General features: G+C 42.6%; 1 protein-coding gene across 1 annotated transcript; it reads left to right on the top strand.

Moving 5' to 3' along the window:
• The first annotated feature begins 6238 nt into the window (after positions 1-6238).
• LOC140478458 (uncharacterized) lies at positions 6239-20033 on the top strand. The gene is made up of 4 exons (XM_072571715.1): positions 6239-6296; positions 9341-9447; positions 13946-14052; positions 19995-20033. Exons 1-4 carry the CDS (start codon positions 6262-6264, stop codon positions 20004-20006), a joined length of 261 nt encoding a protein of 86 aa, XP_072427816.1. The 5' UTR covers positions 6239-6261; the 3' UTR covers positions 20007-20033.
• The last annotated feature ends 1672 nt before the right edge of the window (positions 20034-21705 follow it).

Below are 21705 nucleotides of genomic sequence, written 5' to 3'. Positions count from 1 at the left end.
AGGAGACTCTAGCTTCAAGTCCCATCTGTTTCAGAGTTGTGTCATTACACATAAGAGCATCCAAACAAGGAACAGGAGTAGGCCACTTGCCCCATCAATCCTGCTCCACCATTTGATAAGATCCCAGCTGATCAGATTTTAACCTCTCTCGACATCCCTGCACATCCCCGGACAGTCTTAGTCATCAAGAATCTCGGCCTTCACACTATCGAAAGTTTCTGCATCCGTGCCCTTTGGAGGAAGAGAATTCCAGAGACTCTCAACCCTCTGAGAGAAAAAATGTTTCCTCTTCTTTGTCTTCAGTGGGCGCCTCCATACTTTATTATGAAAGTGGTGGCAGATTAGCAATGCTCAGGCTCCTGCTCGCCTGCTGTTTTCTTCCTACCATTTCTCTTTTTCTTTACTTTGCCTCTCTTCTTTCCAACTTTCTTCTCTCTGCTGTTTTCTCTGACCGTTTGCCCTCATGGGGAGTTTGGCTCGGTGGGCCCAGTGCCAGAGCGTAGAGTCCGGCTCAAGACCCCTGTTAACTGCCGCGCAGAGGGGCATTGGGACAGTTTCAATTCCTTTTTGTTCGGTTTCTTTATTTTCAGTTCTTGTTTTTAATTCTAGCTACTGTATTCTATGATGGTGCTGTTTAAATGATGACCCTTAGTTCTGGGATTCTCCCACAAGAGGAACCATCCTTTCCACATCGGCCTGGTCAAGTCCTCTCAGGATCTGAGATGTTTCAATAAAGTGACCTCTGTGTTTTCTAACTTCCAGAGGAGACAGGCCCAGTCTGTCTGGATTACTGGATTAGTGGTGCTGGAAGAGCACAACAGTTCAGGCAGCATCCAATGAGCAGCAAAATCGACGTTTCGGGCAAAAGCCCTACGTCAGGAATAAAGGCAGTGAGCCTGAAGTGTGAAGAGATAAGCTCGAGGAGGGTGGGGGTGGTGAGAGAGTAGCATAGAGTACAATGGGTGAGTGGGGGAGGGGATGAAGGTGATAGGTCAAGGAGGAGAGGGTGGAGTGGATAGGTGGAAAAGGAGATGGGCAGGTAGGACAAGTCCAGACAAGTCAAGGAGACAGTTACTGAGCTGGAAGTTTGAAACTAGGATGAGGTGGGGGAAGGGGAAATGAGGAAGCTGTTGAAGTCCACATTGATGCCCTGGAGTTGAAGTGTTCCGAGGCGGAAGATGAGGCGTTCTTCCTCCAGGCGTCTGGTGGTGAGGGAGCGGCGGTGAAGGAGGCCCAGGGCCTCCATGTCCTCGGCAGAGTGGGAGGGGGAGTTGAAATATTGGGCCACGGGGCGGTTTGGTTGATTGGTGCGGGTGTCTCTGAGATGTTCCCTAAAGCACTCTGCTAGGAGGCGCCCAGTCTCCCCAATGTACAGGAGACCACATCAGGAGCAACAGATACAATAAATGATATTAGTGGATGTGCAGGTAAAACTTTGATGGATGTGGAAGGCTCCTTTAGGGCCTTGGATAGAGGTGAGGGAGGAGGTGTGGGCACAGGTTTTACAGTTCCTGCGGTGGCAGGGGAAAGTGCCAGAATGGGAGGGTGGGTCGTAGGGGGGTGTGGACCTGACCAGGTAGTCACGGAGGGAACGGTCTTTGTGGAAGGCGGAAAGGGGTGGGGAGGGAAATATATCCCTGGTGGTGGGGTCTTTTTGGAGGTGGCGGAAATGTCGGCGGATGATTTGGTTTATGCGAAGGTTTGTAGGGTGGAAGGTGAGCACCAGGGGCGTTCTGTCCTTGTTACGGTTGGAGGGGTGGGGTCTGAGGGCAGAGGTGCGGGATGTGGACGAGATGCGTTGGAGGGCATCTTTAACCACGTGGGAAGGGAAATTGCGGTCTCTAAAGAAGGAGGCCATCTGTTCTATGGTGGAACTGGTCCTCCTGGGAGCAGATACGGCGGAGACAGAGAAATTGGGAATACGGGATGGCATTTTTGCAAGAGGTAGGGTGGGAAGAGGTGTAATCCAGGTAGCTGTGGGAGTCGGTGGGTTTGTAAAAAATGTCAGTGTCAAGTCGGTCGTCACTAATGGAGATGGAGAGGTCCAGGTGCCTGAACTGCTGTGCTCTTCCAGCACCACTAATCCAGTATTTGCTTTCCAGCATCTGCAGTTATTGTTTTTACCAGTCTGTCTGGCCTTTCCTCATACGGTGGTCCAATAATGTCTGAACATGTTGATTAAAAAAATATCAAGCAAAGTTACAGAAAGTGGCCATTTGACCATCGTGTCTGCAGTGGTCTATCCTATCCCACCATCCAGCAGCTGGTCATTGTAACATTCTGGCTCAATGCATGATGCAGTTTGATGAATGGGTTTGTTAGGATTCTGGTACCAAATCCCTGCCAGTCATTAATCCTAGTGCTGCTGCTTTGCCAATCGGTAAAACAAGAAGAATATTTTCTCCCATCAGGCACTGGACCAATCCGTGAGGGCAATTGTGCAGGAGCTTTGCCTGAATGGTTGTGGAGATGCCTCACAGATGGATCTGAGCATAGGTCTGAAGTTCTCTCATTGATTCCAGAGAAATGGCGGAGACCTGGCTGATGGGTGTTTCGCTGTATCACTCACACACAGACCCGGTTGCACTGGGGTGTGATGACAGTAAAAAGTAAGGTGACCATAGTACAAGTGGACCATGAGGCTATTCTCTTATTACAGAGAGACAACGGGTGGTGGTTTAACCTGAGGGTCACTATGCCTCAGGTGAGGGGAGAGGTTGGGAAGGAGAGACCTTCACAGTAACCTCAGATAGTGTGGGAATTGAACCACACTTATCACTGTCCATTGCAAACCAGCCATCCACGCTAACTGACTCCAAACGTGGTGACTGTAACTGCTCTGTGTGAGGGTTTCTTGACATGATAATGTCTTTGTCCACCTCTCACTGCTGTCGTTTGGAGGCAGCTGACAGCGTGTCGGATCTTGAATAAAATGGTGACCTTCTGAAAAAAGATGCCAGGGAGGGGAAGTACTTAATGTAAGACCATAAGACCCTGGGACAGAAGTAGGCTATTCAGCCCATCAAGTCTGCCCTGCCATTCAGTGAGATCATGGCTGATTTGATCATTCTCAACTCCAGTTTCCTGCCTTCTCCCTGACTTTTTCAGTCTCATAGCTACTTAACAATCCAGCCTTGACACCCCTCTGCAGTCAAGAATTCCACAGATTCGCTCCCCTCACAGAGAAGAAATTCCTCCTCATTTCTGTCTTAAATGGTCAACTCCTTACAACCTCTGGTCCTAGACTCTCTCACAAGGGGAGGCAACCTCTCCATACCTCTCCTGTCATGTCACTGTAAGAATGGTGCATGTTTCTATCATTACTGTAAATCCAAAAGGCCCAATCTACACAGCCTCACCTCATAAGACAGTCCCTCCATACCTGGCTTTAGCCTGGTGAACCTTCCCTGAACTGCCTCTCGCATCTTTCCTTAGAAAAGGGGACCAAAACCACATTATTCCCAGCTGTGGTCTGACTAGTGCTTTGAATAGTTTTAGCAAATTCTCCCTCCTTTTATATTCCATTCCCAATGAAATAAAGGCCAACATTTCATTTACCTTCTCTATTACTCACTGAACTCGGATGCTGGCTTTTTCTGACTTATGCATAAGGATGCACACATCTCTCTGTTCAGTAGCTTTCTGCATTTAAATAATATTCAGCTCCTCTAATCTTCCTGCCAAGGTACTTAACTTCACATTTTCCCACATTATATTTCCTCCATCTGCCAAGTACGAGGCACTTGGTTAACCCGTCTCTATCCTCCTGCAGATGCTCTCAGTCTCTCTACTAGCCATCCCAAGTATTTGAGTATCATCACAAACTTGGCTAAGGTACATTCACTTTCCTCATCAAAGCCATGAATATATTGTCTAAATAATTGTGGTCTCAACACAAATCCCTGTGGTGCTCCACTATTTACAGGTAGACTTTCTGAAAATGCCCTGATTCCCCCTTCTTGCAGCATCAAAGATACTGAATGAATATAACTGTGTTGTAAATTCCTGCGTTCTATTTTGGACCGAAGCCAATGAGAACTGAAGTTCCCAACAATTCACAGAAACCCATCAATCCAAGATTGTAACCTAATCTTCAGGATCAGAGAATAGCTTGGAGCTGAGTGTTTATGAAAGACAGATGAACAAAGGGAAATAATAAATGAACAAAATAAGAAAATAAGTCTCGTATTTATAGTTTAGGTTTGGTTTTCATATATTTTCATTTGCAAGAACTTTGGAAGAGCCTACCATGTAGTAGAAATTTAATGCACCCTTCAGGAATTTAAGTCAATTTAATCCATCAATTTTACAATCCCAATAAAAAGTAAATGAACTGCAGATGCTGGAAATCAGGAACAAAATCAGAAACTGTTGGAAAAAGCTTAGCACGTCTGGCAGCATTTGTGGAGAGAAATCAGAGTTAATGGTTTGGGTCCTTCCTGAGGAAGGGTCATTGGACCTGAAACGTTAACTCTGATTTCTCTTCACAAATGCTGCCAGATCTGCTGAGCTTTTCCAGCAATTTCTGTTTATGATTGTCACAGTCCAGTTGTATTTTCACTCGTAAGTTGTCATAGTTCCTTCCTTTTCCTTTTTAATTGGGGGATTGGGGCTGGGCCAGCAGTTATTATTTAACCCTGACTGCTCTGTCCAAGATGATGGTGAGCTGTCTCCTTGACCCACTGCAGTCCTAGGGGTTTAGAAACATCCATAAAGCCCTGAGGGAGGAAACTCCAGGAGTTTTGCAGCTGGTTTAGAAACAACAGTCCACTGAAATATCAAAATGGCCTTCAGCTCATCAACTTTCGTTTATTTGAAACATGTTATTCAAAGAAAAACTAGCCTTAAATTTACTGTGTATCATTGTGTGGTGTTGTTCCAAATTCCCTTTTATACTTTTTGATATACTTTGGTGACTTATAAGGCAAACACTTTTGTTTTTTGCAGTTGTGAAATTAATTTTTTCCATTCCAGGTATTTGGTGTTTTCAGTCAATGTATCATAATCCATTCTCCCTGTGTTTAATTCGACTTGGTAAGAATCACAGAATCACAGAATCCCTACAGTGCGGAAGCAGGCCCTTCTGCCGAAAAAGTCCACACCAACCCTCTGAAGACTATCCCTACCAACCCCATTCCCTAAACTATTACTCTACATTTACCCCTTACTGATGCACCTAACCTACAAATCCCTGAACATGACGGGCAACTTAGATTAGATTACTTACAGTGTGGAAACAGGCCCTTCAGCCCAACAAGTCCACACCGACCCGCCGAAGCACAACCCACCCAGACCCATTCCCCTACATTTACCCCTTCACCTAACATTACGGGCAATTTAGCATGGCCAATTCACCTGACCTGCACAATTTTTTTTTGGACTGTGGGAAGTAACTAGAGCACCCGGAGGAAACCCACGCAGACACGAGGAGATTGTGCAAACTCCACACAGTCAGTCGCCTGATGCGGGAATTGAACCAGGGTCTCTGGAGCTGTGAGGCAGCAGTGCTAACCACAGTGCCACCGTGCCGCCCACAGATTATTTACAGTGTGGAAACAGACCCTTCGGCCCAACAAGTCCACCCTAACCTGCACATCTACCACCCCTTGAGAAAAAGAACAGGAAATGGCGTCACCATTAGAAATGACATCACCACCGGAAATGACATCACCAACCCAAAGAAACCCAAATATATCAATAGAAAGAAGGAATCATCAACAGCGCTTTGTCTGGAGGCTCACTGAAGATGTTACCTCGTGTGGTGACAAAAGATCTGAAAATGAACCTTCCAGTTCAGCAAGCAAATCTACATCTAGAACCTCAACCTAAGCTACAAATCTTCTCAAAACTCACTGCACATCTAGCAGATTGTTGGTATAAGGTCTGAGTGATCACTAAGTTTGGTTTGCATTAGTTGTGTGAGCTGTGAGCAATGGCCAATGTCCCTGGCCCACTAGACTGTTTATCGTATGTTATGGTGGGGCAGGAATTCTGGTGGCTCCTGGCCGGAAACTAAAAGCTTGGAATGGCAGATGGTCAGGTGGCTTTATTTTTTCCCACAAAGCCACAGTTGAGAATATTGAGAGTATTTGAGAGTGTGAATTATTGTAATAGAGATGTGTGAATAATGATCAGACCTTCAAATCATTTCTTCTCAATCTTTAAGGGAAACATAAACAGGAATTCCCAGAGATTGCTCCCTGGTTATCCAGATTACATCTGGCAGACAATGGCATTGATGGAAGGGGAAGCAGCAGCACCATGGGTCCAATAATGTTTACCGAAATATTGTCTCAGTAAGTATCATTACAAATATCCTTCAGATTCAATATATTTTGGAAGACTTAGGTTTTGAAGGGTGTGAAAGAATCGATATATTCCAGGTTTATAGGAGGTAATTGGAGTGATTTCTTTGAAAGGGATCATTGAAAGTTCACTATAGTTTGAAATAACTCCACAAAGGCCGGTATCCCATCACCAAGTCACCCTTTATTCTCACACAGAGAGTCCTTGACACTGATCCAGCTCCCTCAGAGCTAGCTCTCAGAGTGAACAGAACCTCTGACACTCCTGTCTCTATCTGTCAGCCAGGGCTCCCCAATTGGACAAGATTAACCCCAATCAGGGAACTCATATTCTACTCATGTTACAATCACTAGACAGCTAGAAGCCTTTTTTTAACAAGACTTCCTGGAATTCATGTGGTTTTGAATATTTGATTTGATTTGATTTATTCTTGCCACATATATCTAAGTACAGTGAAAAGTTTTGTTTTGCGAGCAGTTCAGGCAGATTGTACCATACAAAGATCATAGGGTGAATGAACAGAGCGAGGAATACAATGTTACTGCTGCAAAAAAGGCACACAAAAAGCAAGATCAACATTAAATTTGAGATTTGAGAGGTCCATTCAGAAGTCTGATAATAGCGGGGAAGGAGCTATTCTTGAATCTATTGGTATATGTGTTTAAGCTTCTGTATCTTCTGTCTAATGGAAGAGGTTGGAGGCGATTATAACTGAGGTGGGAGGGGTCTTTGATGATGTTGGCTGCATTCCAAGGCAGAGATAGGTGTCGATGGACTCAATGGATGGAAGGTTGGCTTGTGTAATGGTTAGGGTGTGTTCACAAGTCTCTGTAGTTTCTTACGGTCCTGGGCAGAGGATTTGCTGTACCAAGCCGTAATGCATCTGGATAGGATGTTTTCTATGGTGCATCTATAAAAGCTGGTGAGGATCCTTGTGGACATGCTGAATTCCCTTAGCCTCCTGAGGGAGAGGAGGCATTGTTGTGCCTTCTTGAACGTTGCATCAACATGGATGGTCCAGGACAGATTGTTGGCGATGGTCACTCCTCGGAACTTGCTAGTCTTGCCCTCAGCACCATTGATATAGATAGGACAGTGGCCTCCTCCTTGCTTCCTGAAGTCGATAATCAGCTGTTTCATTTCAGATAAGTGCATGCTTTGCTGTAGATCCCCACTGGCACTGTTTTGAACCCTGACTCATCTGGAAAATTTGGACTCAGTAACAAGAAGCCTGCTGGGAAGGCCTGTCTGGTGAATTCTCCCATTTCTGAAAGAGCCCTCTTGTTGAGTGCAGAGTGAAACCTATTTGATTTTCTGAATGAATGATTGAAGGAATTCTCAATATTGTATTTCCTTAGTGATCTGTGTCTATCAGGATTTCAGAGGTGACCCTATAGGATTAGTGACCTGACCCTATAGGATTAGTGACCCATCAACACAACTTGAACTTCAGAACAACAGACCAGAACATTCTACAATTATATTTTTGGCTTTCAAGAATGCTTCCAATGACAACAAAGTATAATTTTTTTCCCTTTTTTAAAAGTCATCAGAGAGAATTTCATTTTCTATTAATTTCTCCGAACAAACATGTATCTGTGTGTTCATCTGTGCATTTTGAGAATATTTCAAAGGATAAACATTTATGCTTCTATATTACTGACTATGTACCTTAACCACAGATTAGTGAATAAGTTTTGTTTTGATAATAAAGCAGTAGTTGCATTTACTAAGAAACCTGGTTGATAGATTGTGTTTAAAATTGGATCCAAACAAGGTATTTAATTGGGCAGGAAAAAGTGAGGACTGCAGATGCTGGAGATCAGAGCTGAAAATGTGTTGCTGGAAAAGCGCAGCAGGTCAGGCAGCATCCAAGGAGCAGGAGAATCAACGTTTTGGGCATAAGCCTTTCTTCAGGAATGAGGAAAGTGTGTCCAGCAGGCTAAGATAAAGGTAGGGAGGAGGGACTTGGGGGAGGGGCGGTGGAAATGAGATAGGTATTGGGCATCTTGGTGACAGGAAAAGGTATTTTTATTTTATGATATAACCCATGGAGTAGTGCACTATAGTGACACTGCACCCTTCCAGCCTCTGTCATAACAGTACTTTCTGTAATCTGACTGGCTGTGTTCATTGTATCCTTGGAAATATTTAACCTGCTTTGGGGAGGCAGTGACATGCTGGCAATGTCACTTGACGAGCAATGCAGAGCTGAAAAGTGTGTTGATGGAAAAGCACAGCAGGTCAGGCAGCATCAAGGAGCAGGAGAGTCGACGTTTCAGGTTGGGCCCTTCATCAGGTTCCTACTCCTTGGATGCTGCCTGACCTGCTGGGCTTTTCCAGCGCCACACTCTCAACTCTGACTCACCAGCATCTGCAGTCCTCACTTTCTCCGAGCAATGCAGAGCTCCAGGTTAATGTTCTGGAGACTCCCACAGGGTTTGGAACTCACCAATGCAGATGGTGAGTTTTGAATTCAATTTTAAAATAAAGGTGTAAAAAAGTTAGCCCAGTGGCAACTACTGTCAATAGTGGGAAAAAAAGAATTTGGTTCACCAATCACTTTTCAGGAAAGAAATCTACCATCCTTACTCTGTCTGTTCCTCTTTCTCATGGTCTGATAATTATTGTGCTACTTTCACATGACAACAGCTATGCAGGCAAACAAAGTTCCATGTACAAAATGTGTGGCTCTGCTATTAACTTCACAAATTCAACATTTACCACTCTGGTTCACCACTTTGATATTTTAAACAGTGTGAAGTCACCATAGTGACTCAATAGATAGAAGCCACACTTGAAGCAGAAATTACTAACTGGTCTGAAGTGATGTGATGTCTTGGAGCACTTTAAGGTCCATTTCAATACGAGGCATTGTTGAGATTAAATAGTCAAGGCTAACAGAGGATGTTACAGCAAATTATGGACCAGTGTTCCTCTGTTTTTTCTTTCTAGTGGTATTTAGAATTGAACTATCCCTTTTATCACCTTTTCTTTTATCTCTGGGCTCATCTGAATGGAATTTTCCTTACAGGCTGATTAAATTTTCAGATCATTTGATGGAACTGGATCTGGATAATAATTGCCTGGGTGAGCTGTGTGGAAAGGAGATACTCAAAGCCTTAAGGGAGAGGAAAGAAGGTACTGTCAACTTTTTTTCCTTTTCAATGTGTCAGGCACATGAATAGGAAAGGTTTAAAGAGATATGGGTCAAGCGCAAGCAAGTGGGACTAGTTTAGTTTGGGAAATTTGGTCAGCATGGACAAGTTAGACTGACGGGTCTTTTTCTGTGCTGTGTGACTCTATGACTCTGTTAGTTTATCAGCAACTTAGAGCAAAGGGGCTAGCTATCCAGAACATTGGCTCCAATATTTGAAAGAGAGTCAGGAATATACTTTTGGGGCACAAGTTCAAAGCTGGAGTCACTGATGGTGTTTGTTTTCCCTGATGTTGTGTAGATATTTACTATGGGATCTTTTACATATTTGTTGCTGGCTGCCTATTGGATAGAAAAGCCTGTGGAACAAGGCTTCAGTTGAGTAGCCAAGAGATTGTAGGGTAGGGGGTGCTCGGAGAGGGGAAGTGGCAGGATCGTGGTATTACCAATGCATTGCTAACTCAGTATCCAAGGGTAATATTCTGGGAATATGGGACCTCGGTGAAATCTGAATTCACTACAAACCTGGAATACCAAGATTACTTAATAGCCATAAAACCACAGTCAATTGTTCTAACCCATCTAGTTCATCCAGATCCTTTAGCAAAAGAAATCTGCTGCCCTACTGTGGTGTTTTTTGTTATTCATTCACATAATGAGGACATTGCTGACTAGGGCCGGCATTTATTGTCCAGAGGGTAGTTAAGAGTCAACCCCATTGCTGTGGGTCTGGAGTCACATGTAGGCCAGACCAGGTAAGGATGGCAGCTTCCTTCCCTAAAGGACATTAGTGAACCAAACAGCATTTCCTTGACAATTGGTTCTTGCTCATCTTAATGGACTCTTAATCCCAGATTTCTTTTTAAAATTGAATTCAGATACCACCATCTGCTGTAACAGGATTTGAAATTAAGCCCCCAAGGATGTTACTTAGGTCGCTAGATTAAAAATCCAGTGATAATACCACGAGGTCATTGCCTTCCTTATGTGTGACTCCAGACCCACAATAATGTGGTTGACCCTCAACTACAGATGGGTCATAAATGTTGGCCCAAACAGTGGCACTCAAATCTTATAAACTAATTTTTTTTAAAGTATGTGGGAGAGGGATTGATGGATTATATGGAGGTGGAGTCAAGCGTCTGCAAAGAGAGAAACAGTGTTAATGTTTCAAATCCAGTCTGACTCTTTACCAAGCCTATACTGAACCCGAAACATTCACTGTTTCTCTCTCCACAGACACTGACAGACCTGCAAGGTTCCTCCAGCAATTTCTGTTTTTAATTTCACATTTTCAGTATCTATAGTATTTTGCTTTGGTAAGTGTGTTATGTCATTGGTGGATAGAAGATGGGCAGATGTCTGTTCCTCTTGACCCAGGAACAGTGCTGTAAATGTACTTGCATAATAGATCCTGAACTTTCACCTTCCAGGTTTCTTGTAACACTGAAACACAAACAAATGGGTTAAATATTAAAAACTTGCCAAAATAAACTGTTTTACTCACAAATCCATTTCCTTATAGTGCCTTATCCTGCTTTAATTAAAGTTACAATCTGGTGGAGTGGGACTCTCTTTGAAATTTTTAAGTTTTTAATTTCTTGCTTGACTCAAACTTGCCTTTGGTTTCGGTGGGAGGAGAGTTAAGGCTATTCTTATACGTCTGTAGTGACCACAGTCCAGAGAAGATAGTCCTATCCTTACAGTAATACTATTAAAAACTCTGAAAGATTGGTTTAACTTATCTTAAACAAATCAATGCTGACTGTCTTTGACTTACTGTAAATTTCTATTAATTGCTATTAATTCCAATTCAAATATTGAATTCTAATGGTTTTTCCACCATAGCTCCACATTAGCGTGGGAATGACAATGCATGATCTGAATGTGTCATTGTACATTGAAGGCAATGAGACACTTTCCTATTCCCAAAGAGAAATTACACCTGTTGAGACCAAACAAGAAACAGAAATTGTTGGAGAAACTCAGCTGGTCTGGCAGCACCTGCAGGAAGAAAGCAGAGTTAAGGTTTTGAGTCCGGTGACTCTTCATCAGAAATCAGTGGCTTTAACATGGGAGAACTGGCAGTACTAACTCTTGCTAACACACCATTACACACACTAACACACTAAAACACGCACACTGACACACTAAAACACACACACACTGACACCCTAAAATACACACTAACACAGAAAAACACACACACTAACACACTAACACAGACACGAACACACTAAAACACGCACGCTAACACACTAAAACACACACACTGACACCCTAAAATACACACTAACACATACACACTAACACAGAAAAACACACACACTAACACACTAGAACACACACACTGACACACTAAAACATACACTAACACATACACACTAACACACACACTAACACACTAAAACACACACACTAATATACTAAAACACACACACCTAACACACTAAAACACACACACTAACACACAGACACTAGCACACACTAACACACTAACACACTAAAACATACACACTAATACACTAAAACATACACACGAACACACACTAACACGCTAACACACAGACACTAGCACACACACTAACACACTAAAACACTCACACTAACATACTAAAACATACACACTAATACACACACTAGCAGACACTAACACGCTAAAACACACACACTAACACACTAAAACATACACACTAACACATACACACGAACACACACTAACACACACACTAACACGCTAACTCACAGACACTAGCACACAGACTAACACACACTAACACATAAACATACTTAAACACACACTAACACTAATGAACACACACACTAGCACACTAACACACACACTAACACATTCGAACACAAAACACACATTAATACACTAATACACACACTAACACACACATACCAACACACACTAGCACACACACTAACACACTTTAACACACAAACACACTAACACACACTAACACGTATGACACACTAACAGACACCCTCATACACTAACATACTAAGACACACTAGCACACTAACACATGAACTAATACATGATAATTGCATGATGTTGGTTGTCATCGAGAGTGTGGTGCTGGAAAAGCACAGCAGGTCAGGCAGCATCTGAGGATCAGGAGAATCGACGTTTCGGGCATAAACCCTTCACCAGGAATTAATCATTCGCGATTCTCTTGCTCCTCAGATGCTGCCTGATCTGCTGTGCTTTTCCAGCATCACACTCTCGACTCTGAGCTCTAGTATCTGCAGTCCTCACTTTCACCTATAGTTACTTGCTGCACAACAACGAAGGAATGTATGATGCTACTTTTTATGTTCCAGCCTCTGTGTAGGGAAAACAAAAAAAAGACAGGAGAAGAGTGAAGTGAGGCTATTTACATTTTTTTTAAACTAGATTTTCATGGAAGAGACAAATTTCATTCGAGAAACGTCCAGGTCCAGAAGACTGGTTTCTTTTTAACCAATCCCAGGCTGCTCGTTCATGTTCCAGTGAGTCATGCGAGGGTTGGTATCAATCCCATTTCCTCTGGAGGCAGTTCTGAGGAAAGGTTGCTCATCCTGAAATGTTAACTCTGATTTCTCTCCACAGATGCTACCAAATCTGTTGAACCTTTCCAGCAATTTCTGTTTTTGCTTCTGGATGTAATTGGATGCTGCCAGAGGACGCACCTTACTTCTCTCAGAGTTTAAGCCATTTGAATGGAAGGCTATTAGACTCTGTAGCTGTCACCCACTCACAACCCTCACCCGTGCCCCTTAAACCTCCATGAACTCTCCACTCCCATTTGTTCCGCAGCTCCCACCCCCAACCTTGCTTCCGCCATAGAAAAAAGGACAATTTAACAGAGCTGTTTAAGAACTAGAATTTTTAATAGAATAGACAACAAGGAACTGCTTCTATTGTCAGGAAGATCATAAAACCAGAGATCATAGATTCAAGATAATTGACATAAAATACCTGTGAGTGAAGTTAGATGCTAGCTTATAAAGTAAGCATTTAATAATATACCACACAGTGTTTATGATGTACACTTCCAGAAAAGATAGTGGAAGGAATTGCAATTTTTACTTTCATAAGATATAAATTTGAAAGGGAGCATTCACAGTGCTTTGATGAAAGAGCAAAGGCATGAAACAAATGCTATTGCTCCTACAAAGAGCCAACATCTTTACAGTGGGCCAAACAGTCTCATTCTGTACGAATTGTGGCTAAAACAGTTGATGTGTGACTACAATGTGATTGTTTGATGTGTCTACAGTTTGGATATGTTAGCAGTTCACACTGGGGTTCTACTGCAATTTCACACGATAACATGGCAACAGCTCGCAATATAAGATCCCAGGCCAATAAAACAGGAAGGAGGAATATTGTTGGTTGACATTGTGAATAAACCTCATCTCCAGTTAATAATAACAGTGCAACAACAGTCCTACTTTTGGGAGAATGATGTGGGATTTTTCTTTCCTTTTCAGCAAAGCTGCAGAGTTTAAATATCAAAGTGACAGCCCAAATGAATGATGATACTTTTAGCAATATTCTGAAAAGCTCCAAAAAGGTGAAGAAAAGTAAAAGAAAGAAGGTAAACAACAGCATGTAACAGCTGCGGGAAACCACCGAAAATGTAATATTCCAATCATGCTTCGTTCCAGAGTTCCTGAGCTTAAGAAGAGAAGGTTAAAGTAGCATTAGTGCATTAGAAATGGGGACAGTCATGTAGAGGAGCTTTGGTTTCAGGACATGAGCGTATTGTGTTAACCCATCTGGTCAAGGTGGGATCTCCAAATTGACCGTGTCTGCATATGGTAGAAGTCAGATGGCTATGGCAGATCAGGAAGGGAATTTGGATATGGTTGCATTTCGATACATCTCCCTTTTTATACAACAAAACCTTCCATGCACTGATCATGTACATTTTGAATTAGATAGGAACAGGAGGAGGCTGTTCAGCCCTTGAGCCTTTTCCACCATTCAATGAGGTCATGGATGATCTGTGGCCTAACTCCATGTCTACGTCTTTGGCCCATGTCCCTGAGTTGCTCTGCTTAACAAAAAAATGTAACTGTCTCAGATTAAAAATTAACAACAAATCCAGCATCCACTGCTATATGTGGAAGACAGTGTTCCAAACCTACACCACTCTTTGTGCTTATTAATTATCCATGTTACTCCACATAAACAAGACTGTTCTCAAGCATTAGCAACTCATTACTCTGTGTATGCATTGTCCACCTAGTCCTTAAATCGGGTACGTCTCTTAATGATACACGTACCTGTTGTTTTTCTTGGCTGTTCATTTTGTTGATGTTCCTTTCCTGCTGTGGGTTGTTCCTGTAACGCCTATTTTTATTGTTGGCTTCAGAATCACTGCAATGTTATGGTGCAGAAGGAGGCCATCTGGCCTATTGTGTCTGCACCAGATCATCAAATCAGCATCATTACCTTGTGCCAATCTCCTGCTTTTCCCCATAGAGAAAAAGTGCTAGATAAAATGATGGGGCTAAAGAACAGTAAGTCCCCTGGACCTTAATGCCAGGGTATTAAAGGAAAAAGTACAGAGATAGTTGATGCACTAGGAGTAATCTTCCAGGAATCTGTGGACTCTGGAAAAGTCCCGGAGGTTTGGAAAATTACCAATGTAACACTTTTATTCAAAAAGTGAGGGAGGCAAAAAACAGATAACTAAAGGTCAGTTAGTTTAACATCTGTTATTGGGGAAATGTTAGAGTCTACTATAAAGGATGTAATAACAGAGCATTTAGAAATACATAATATAATCAAACAGGGTGCCACAATGGCTCAGCAGATGGTGCCGTTGCCTCACAGTGCCAGCGACCTGTTTCGATTCCAGCCTCGGGTGACTGTCTGTGTGGAGTTTGGTCATTCTCCCTGTGTCTGCGTGGGTTTCCTCCCACAATCCAAAGATGTGCAGGTTAGGGTGGATTGGCCATGCTAAATTGCCCATAGTGTTCAGGGATGTGTAGGCTGGATGCATTAGTCAAAGGGAAATGTAAAGTAATACGGTAGGGGAATGGGTGTGGATAGGATACTGTTTGGAGGGTTGTTGGGTTAAATGGCCTGTTTCCACATGGTAGGGGCTCTGTGAGAGTCAGCATGGCTGCTTGAAGGAGAAATCAGGCCTGACACATTTATTAGAATTCTTTGAGAAGGGGCAAATAGGGTAGATAAAGAGGAACCAGTTGATGCCATATATCTGGATTTCAGAAGGCATCTGATAAGGTTCCACTCATTAGACTACTTAATAAGATAACATGGTAAAAACAATGACTTCAGATGCTGGAAACCAGATTCTGGATTAGAGTGGTGCCGGAAAAGCACAGCAGTTCAGGCAGCCAACGAGGAGGAGGGAAATCCAGGCAGAATCCACTCTAATTCAAGAGCCCATGGTATTGGAGGCAGTACATTAGCAGGGATAGAGAATTGGCTAACTAATAGAAGACAGAGAGTTGAGATTAGGGGGACATTTTCAGGGTGGTGATCTGTAACTAGTAAAAAACCACAGGGATATGTGCTGAAAAACAGTTACTTACAATACATATGAATGACTTGGATGATGACTGTACCATAACCAAGTTTGTGGATGACACAGAAATAGGTGGGAAGGCAAGTGGTGAGGATGACACAAAGAGTCTGCAGAGAGATATAGACAGGTTAAGAGAGTGGGCAAAAATTTGGCAGATGGAATATAATGTTGGAAAATTTCCAGTTCTGCATTTTGGCAGATGCTGAATGTTGTGTGGACAGAGAAAGCTTGCAGAAAGCTGTAGAACATCAGGTTTTGAGAATCCTCTTCCACGAATCACAAAAAGCTCACTTCAAAGTTTCAGTGGGTAGCAGGGAAGGCAAATGGAATGTTGGCCTTTATTTCAAAGGGAACGGAATATAAGAATAATGACATATAACTGCTCTGGTATGTTGAACAGCTGTGTTTCTATTCTGTAATTTTGCCGCTCTCTGTAGAGAAACAGTCAGTTTTGTTCCAGACTACCTTCCATTCTAACTGAGACTGGGAGAGGAAAACCTGCAGCCATTTTCACTTGCCTGCTGTTTCTGGTGCGGTGTATTTCTTTGTGTTTTCTTAAGATTATTTCGATTGCTGATACAGCTGTCACTGAACATTGCAGTGTCACACTGACAGAAACAGTGAATTTTTTTCACAGTTCTTCCACACTCAATATCAGCTTCACTTCTGACACCATGGTCTGTGTTCACAAGGCAGCAGTCTGGTCAGAATGGGCTGGCTGAGATGGTGACCTGAAGTGCATGTGCCTCAAGGTAGAGATCTCATGATAATGGCAGATCAAGAAGGACATTTGTACACAAATGCATTTCAATTCAAACAGTAAGCGTCATCAGTGAAAGACGTGATGCAGTGCAGCAAGAGGAAATGGGTTTTCTATGCTGCGGAAGGTATGGAATGCATGGTCTGTAGCAACTACTAACCGGGCAATTGTCAGCTACTTGGAGACAGCAAGAGGTAGCAAGGTGGGAGTCTGGATTATGGTACACTATCCGGTCTCTGCAAAGCTATAGGGACAGTCAACCATCTATTCTGTACCAGCATTGTCGCCTAGCATTGCAGTATTCAATTGGGCCTTTCCAGACCACCAATCCATTGTGGAGGTACCTATATTGACATGAGAATATAGGGAATAGAAGCAGGAATAGGCTGTATGGCCATCTGAACCTGCTTCATCATTCACTAAGATTTGGCTAACCTTTCCCAGTATTCTGCTGACATCTACTGGTAAAATGAGGCAACAGTTCAGTTATATCAGAATGAGAACAGGCATTTAGCATTATTGTTTTGTCATGCAAATATTTAAAATCATACAATTCCTTTTTTAAATTCACTTTTAGGATGTGGGTGTCACTGGCTGGGCCCAGCATTTATTGCTCATCCCTAGTTGGCCCTTGAGAAGGTGAGGGTGAGCTGCTGCAGTCCACCTGTTGTGGGTTGACCCACAATGTCATTAGGAAGGGAATTGCAGGATTTGAATCCAGTGACACTGAAGGAATGGTGATATAATTCCAAGTCAGGGTGGTGAGTGGCTTGGAGGTGAACTTGCAGGTGGTATTTGCTGCCCTTGTCATAGAGTCATAGAGATGTACAGCATGGAAACAGACCCTTCGGTCCAACTCGTCCATGCCGACCAGATATCCCAAACCAATCTAGTCCCACCTGCCAGCACCCGGCCCATATCCCTCCAAACCCTTCCTATCATATACCCATCCAAATGCCTCTTAAATGCTACAATTGTACCAGGCTCCACCACATCCTCTGGCAGCTCATTCCATACACGTACCACCCTCTGCGTGAACAGGTTGTCCCTTAGGTCTCTTTTATATCTTTCCCCTCTCACCCTAAACCTATGCCCTCTAGTTCTGGACTCTCCAACCCCAGGGAAAAGACTTTGCCTATTTATCCTATCCATGGCCCTCATAATTTTGTAAACCTCTAAAAGGTCACCCCTCAGTCTCCGACGCTCCAAGGAAAACACCCCAGCCTGTTCAGCCTCTCCCTGTAGCTCAGATCCTCTAACCCTGGCAACATCCTTGTAAATCTTTTCTGAACCCTTTCAAGTTTCACAACATCTTTCCGATAGGAAGGAGACCAGAATTGCATGCAATATTCCAACAGTGGCCTAACCAATGTCCTGTACAGCTGCAACATGACCTCCCAACTCCTGTACTCAATACTCTGACCAATAAAGGAAAGCATACCAAACGCCTTCTTCACTATCCTATCTACCTGCGACTCCACTTTCAAGGAGTTATGAACCTGCATTCCAAAGTCTCTTTGTTCAGCAACACTCCCTCGGACCTTACCATTAAGTGTAGAAGTCCTGCAAAGATTTGCTTTCCCAAAATGCAGCACCTTGCATTTATCTGAATTAAACTCCATCTGCCACTTCTCAGCCCATTGGCTCATCTGGTCCAGATCCTGTTGTAATCTGAGGTAACCCTCTTTGCTATCCACTACACCTCCAATTTTGGTGTCATCTGCAAACTTGCTAACTATACCTCCTATGCTCGTATCCAAATCATTTATGTAAATGACAAAAGGTAGAGGGCCCAGCACCGAGCCTTGTGGCACTCCACTGGTCACAGGCCTCCAGTCTGAAAAACAACTCTCCACCACCACCCTCTGTCTTCTACTTTTGAGCCAATTCTGTTTCCAAATGGCTAGTTCTCCCTGTATTCCATGAGATCCAACCTTGCTAATCAGTATCCCACGGGGAACCTTGTCGAACGCCTTACTGAAGTCCACATAGATCACATCTACTGCTCTGCCCTCTTCTAGATGGAAGCCAAATTCTGTGTTTTATGATCCTGTCCTACTAGCTACCTGATGAAGAAGCAGTGTGCTGAAAGCTAGTACTTCCAAATAAACCTGTTGGACTATAACCTGGTGTTGTGAGACTTTTAACTTCTAGATGTAAGTGATCGTGGGTTTGGAAGGTGCTGTCTGAGGATCTTTGGCAAGTTTCTGCAGTGCATCTTGTAGACAGTCCACACTCCTGCTACTGAGCGTTGGCAGTGGAGGGAGTGAATGCTTGTGCAATCTGTGTTCTTGGTTTCATTTCTTCTGTGTAGGATTTGACGATCTCACTCCCTCAGTTAACTAATAACCCTCGCCTGCTTCCTGATTTGTTAAGAAGCACCCTATCTCTATTAACTAGTGACTGATGAAGGGCACTTAAAGTACTACAATTTAGAAATTTATAGAAGCATTGACCCAGTTCTTGGTTTCAAAGATTGATGACTACGGTGTGTTCTGTATTTAAAGAGAAATAAGTTCAGAGAATGAGGATGATTCCAAATTGAATAGTGATTGATTCCAGAAATGAAACTTAGGAAAGTAATTCTATTCTACTTAGAAAAATATTAAGGGATATGTTTCAAATTTAAAAGTCTTGAAGTGATCAGATAAGGTAGTGTCAAGAGGTTATAATGTTGAAAACTTACGATTCAGGAAATATGATCATGCCAAGAAATGAAAACTGCAAAGTTATGGTTTAATTTCTATCACTTTATGGAGAACAGCGCCACCTATTGCCACAGAAACTCCATTCTGACATCACCAACAATCTAATTAATTTTTGATTTATCAAAGAAGGCATGTGAATTTGAATTTGTAAAATATTATTTTAAAAGGTTTATGAGGACTTGGATAATGGAGTTGAATGGGTTTTATTTTTCTTACAATCAGGATGTCTACAACTAGCGTTTGAACTCCTGGTTTAGGAAGTTAGTAAAACTGACCAATATTCTCTCTCCTGAGTGATATCCTGAATGTGCCTCATGAATGTTGGATGAGGACAAGTTTGGGGACTTTTTGTAACAATGTTACCACTGAAGGACCATGTATGAATAATAACAAATTGCAGAAAGGTACTTACAGATAAACAATATCCATGGAAACCTATTGCTGGTGTTTTCTAGATGGGAAGGGAGAGGTTGTAAAACAAATCTCACTGGATAATCTGCTGTGTTTTACAGAAAAAGAAGTAATCTGATGGAATGACTGGTGGACTATTGGATCTAGATTTAAAGAGAGCTGGAATTCCAGTTTCCAATTTGTCAACAAAGAACAAAACCTCAGAATTTTCAAAGCTAACTTTGTACTCATGCACTTTGTTTGATAATGCATGCCCTTCACAATGTTTTCTGAATGATTCTGTGCTCTTGTGAAAGGTATTTGCTTGGGGGAATGAACCACATTTCCTGCTTTCCGATACTTTCTAAATTTCTTGTAGCAGCTGAATGTTAACTGAAGAAAAGAAGGCCATGTGCTCCCAAATATTTTATCTTTTTTACAAATAAATGAATTAGGAGTAGGAGGTCACTCAGCCCTGTGAGCTTGGTCTGGAGTTCAGTAAGAACATGGCTGATCCTATTGTGGCCTCTCAACTCCACTTTCCTGTCAGCTCCAATACCCTTTGCCTTCCTTGTTAGACAAGAATCCATCTACCTTTACGTTGCTATGACCCTGCTTCCATTATCCTCTGGGAAACAGAATTCAACAGACTCTGAGAGAACAGACTTCTATCTTAAATGGAAGACCTGTATTTTGTAAACGGTGTCCCCTATTCCCCTATTCTCTCTCACTAGGGTAACATTGCAACATCCACCCTGTTAAGTAGGATCATGTGTGTCTCAATAAGATCAGCTCTCAATCCTCTAAACTCCAGTTAATACAGAACCAACCCTGGCAGGCCTTTCATCCTGAGAGAAAGTGAGGACTGCCGATGCTGGAGATCAGAGTCGAGAGTGCGGCGCTGGAAAAGCGCAGCAGGTCAGGCAGCATCCTAGGAGCAGGAGAATCGATGTTTCAGGTATAAGCCCTTCAATTAGGAATGGGATAAGGCCTTTCTTCATCCAAGAGTCAGTCAAATGAACCTTCTCTAAAATGATTTGAATGCAATTATGTCCCTTCATAAATGAGGAAATGCAGTCCTCTGGTGAAGCACTGGTTTTAGTGACCTACCTTCTATTCGTTTTTAGGTTTCCTTGTGTTGGTGATGTCATTTCCGGTTCTTTTTCTCACAGGGTGGTAAATGGGGTCTAAGTCAATGTGTTTGCTACAACATGTCTTCCAACAAGAGGCCCAGCAATCACTTCCCTAGTTTCCCACAGAGTTCTAGGGTACATCTGATCAGTTCCTGGGGATTTATCCACCTTTATTCATTTCAAGACATCCAGCACCTCCTCCTCTGTAATATGGACATTTTTCAAGATGTCACTATCTATTTCCCCACATTCTATATCTTCAATGTCCTTCTCCACAGTAAACACTGATGCAAAATAATTTGTTTAGTATTTCCTCATCTCCTGCAGCTCCACACATAGGCTGCTTTGCTGATCTTTAAGGGGCCCAATTCTCTCCCTAGTTACCCTTTTGTCCTTAATGTATTTATAAAAACCCTTTGGATTCTCCTTAACCCTATTTGCCAAAGCTATCGCATAACCTCTTTTTGCCCTCCTGATTTCTCTCTTAAATATAGTGGTATGTGAATAAAGATTTCTGCACTCGTTGTTTTTTCACTGTTTACTACACCTGCACACAGATGACATGGGTGCTGGAAAAAATACACATTGACACTGTTTGGTGGTAGTGTGCGGGTTGTGAAGAAAAAGAAAAAAAGAAAAAATAAGAAAAAGTTTTAAAAAAGACAAACACATGTCCTGTAAGTGAAGACATTTTTAGTAT

The sequence above is a fragment of the Chiloscyllium punctatum genome, chromosome 6 (assembly GCF_047496795.1).
Source record: "Chiloscyllium punctatum isolate Juve2018m chromosome 6, sChiPun1.3, whole genome shotgun sequence".
Classification (NCBI taxonomy): domain Eukaryota; kingdom Metazoa; phylum Chordata; class Chondrichthyes; order Orectolobiformes; family Hemiscylliidae; genus Chiloscyllium; species Chiloscyllium punctatum.
Note: the sequence above shows the minus strand (reverse complement) of the source record. Positions and strands in the feature narration are given on the sequence as shown.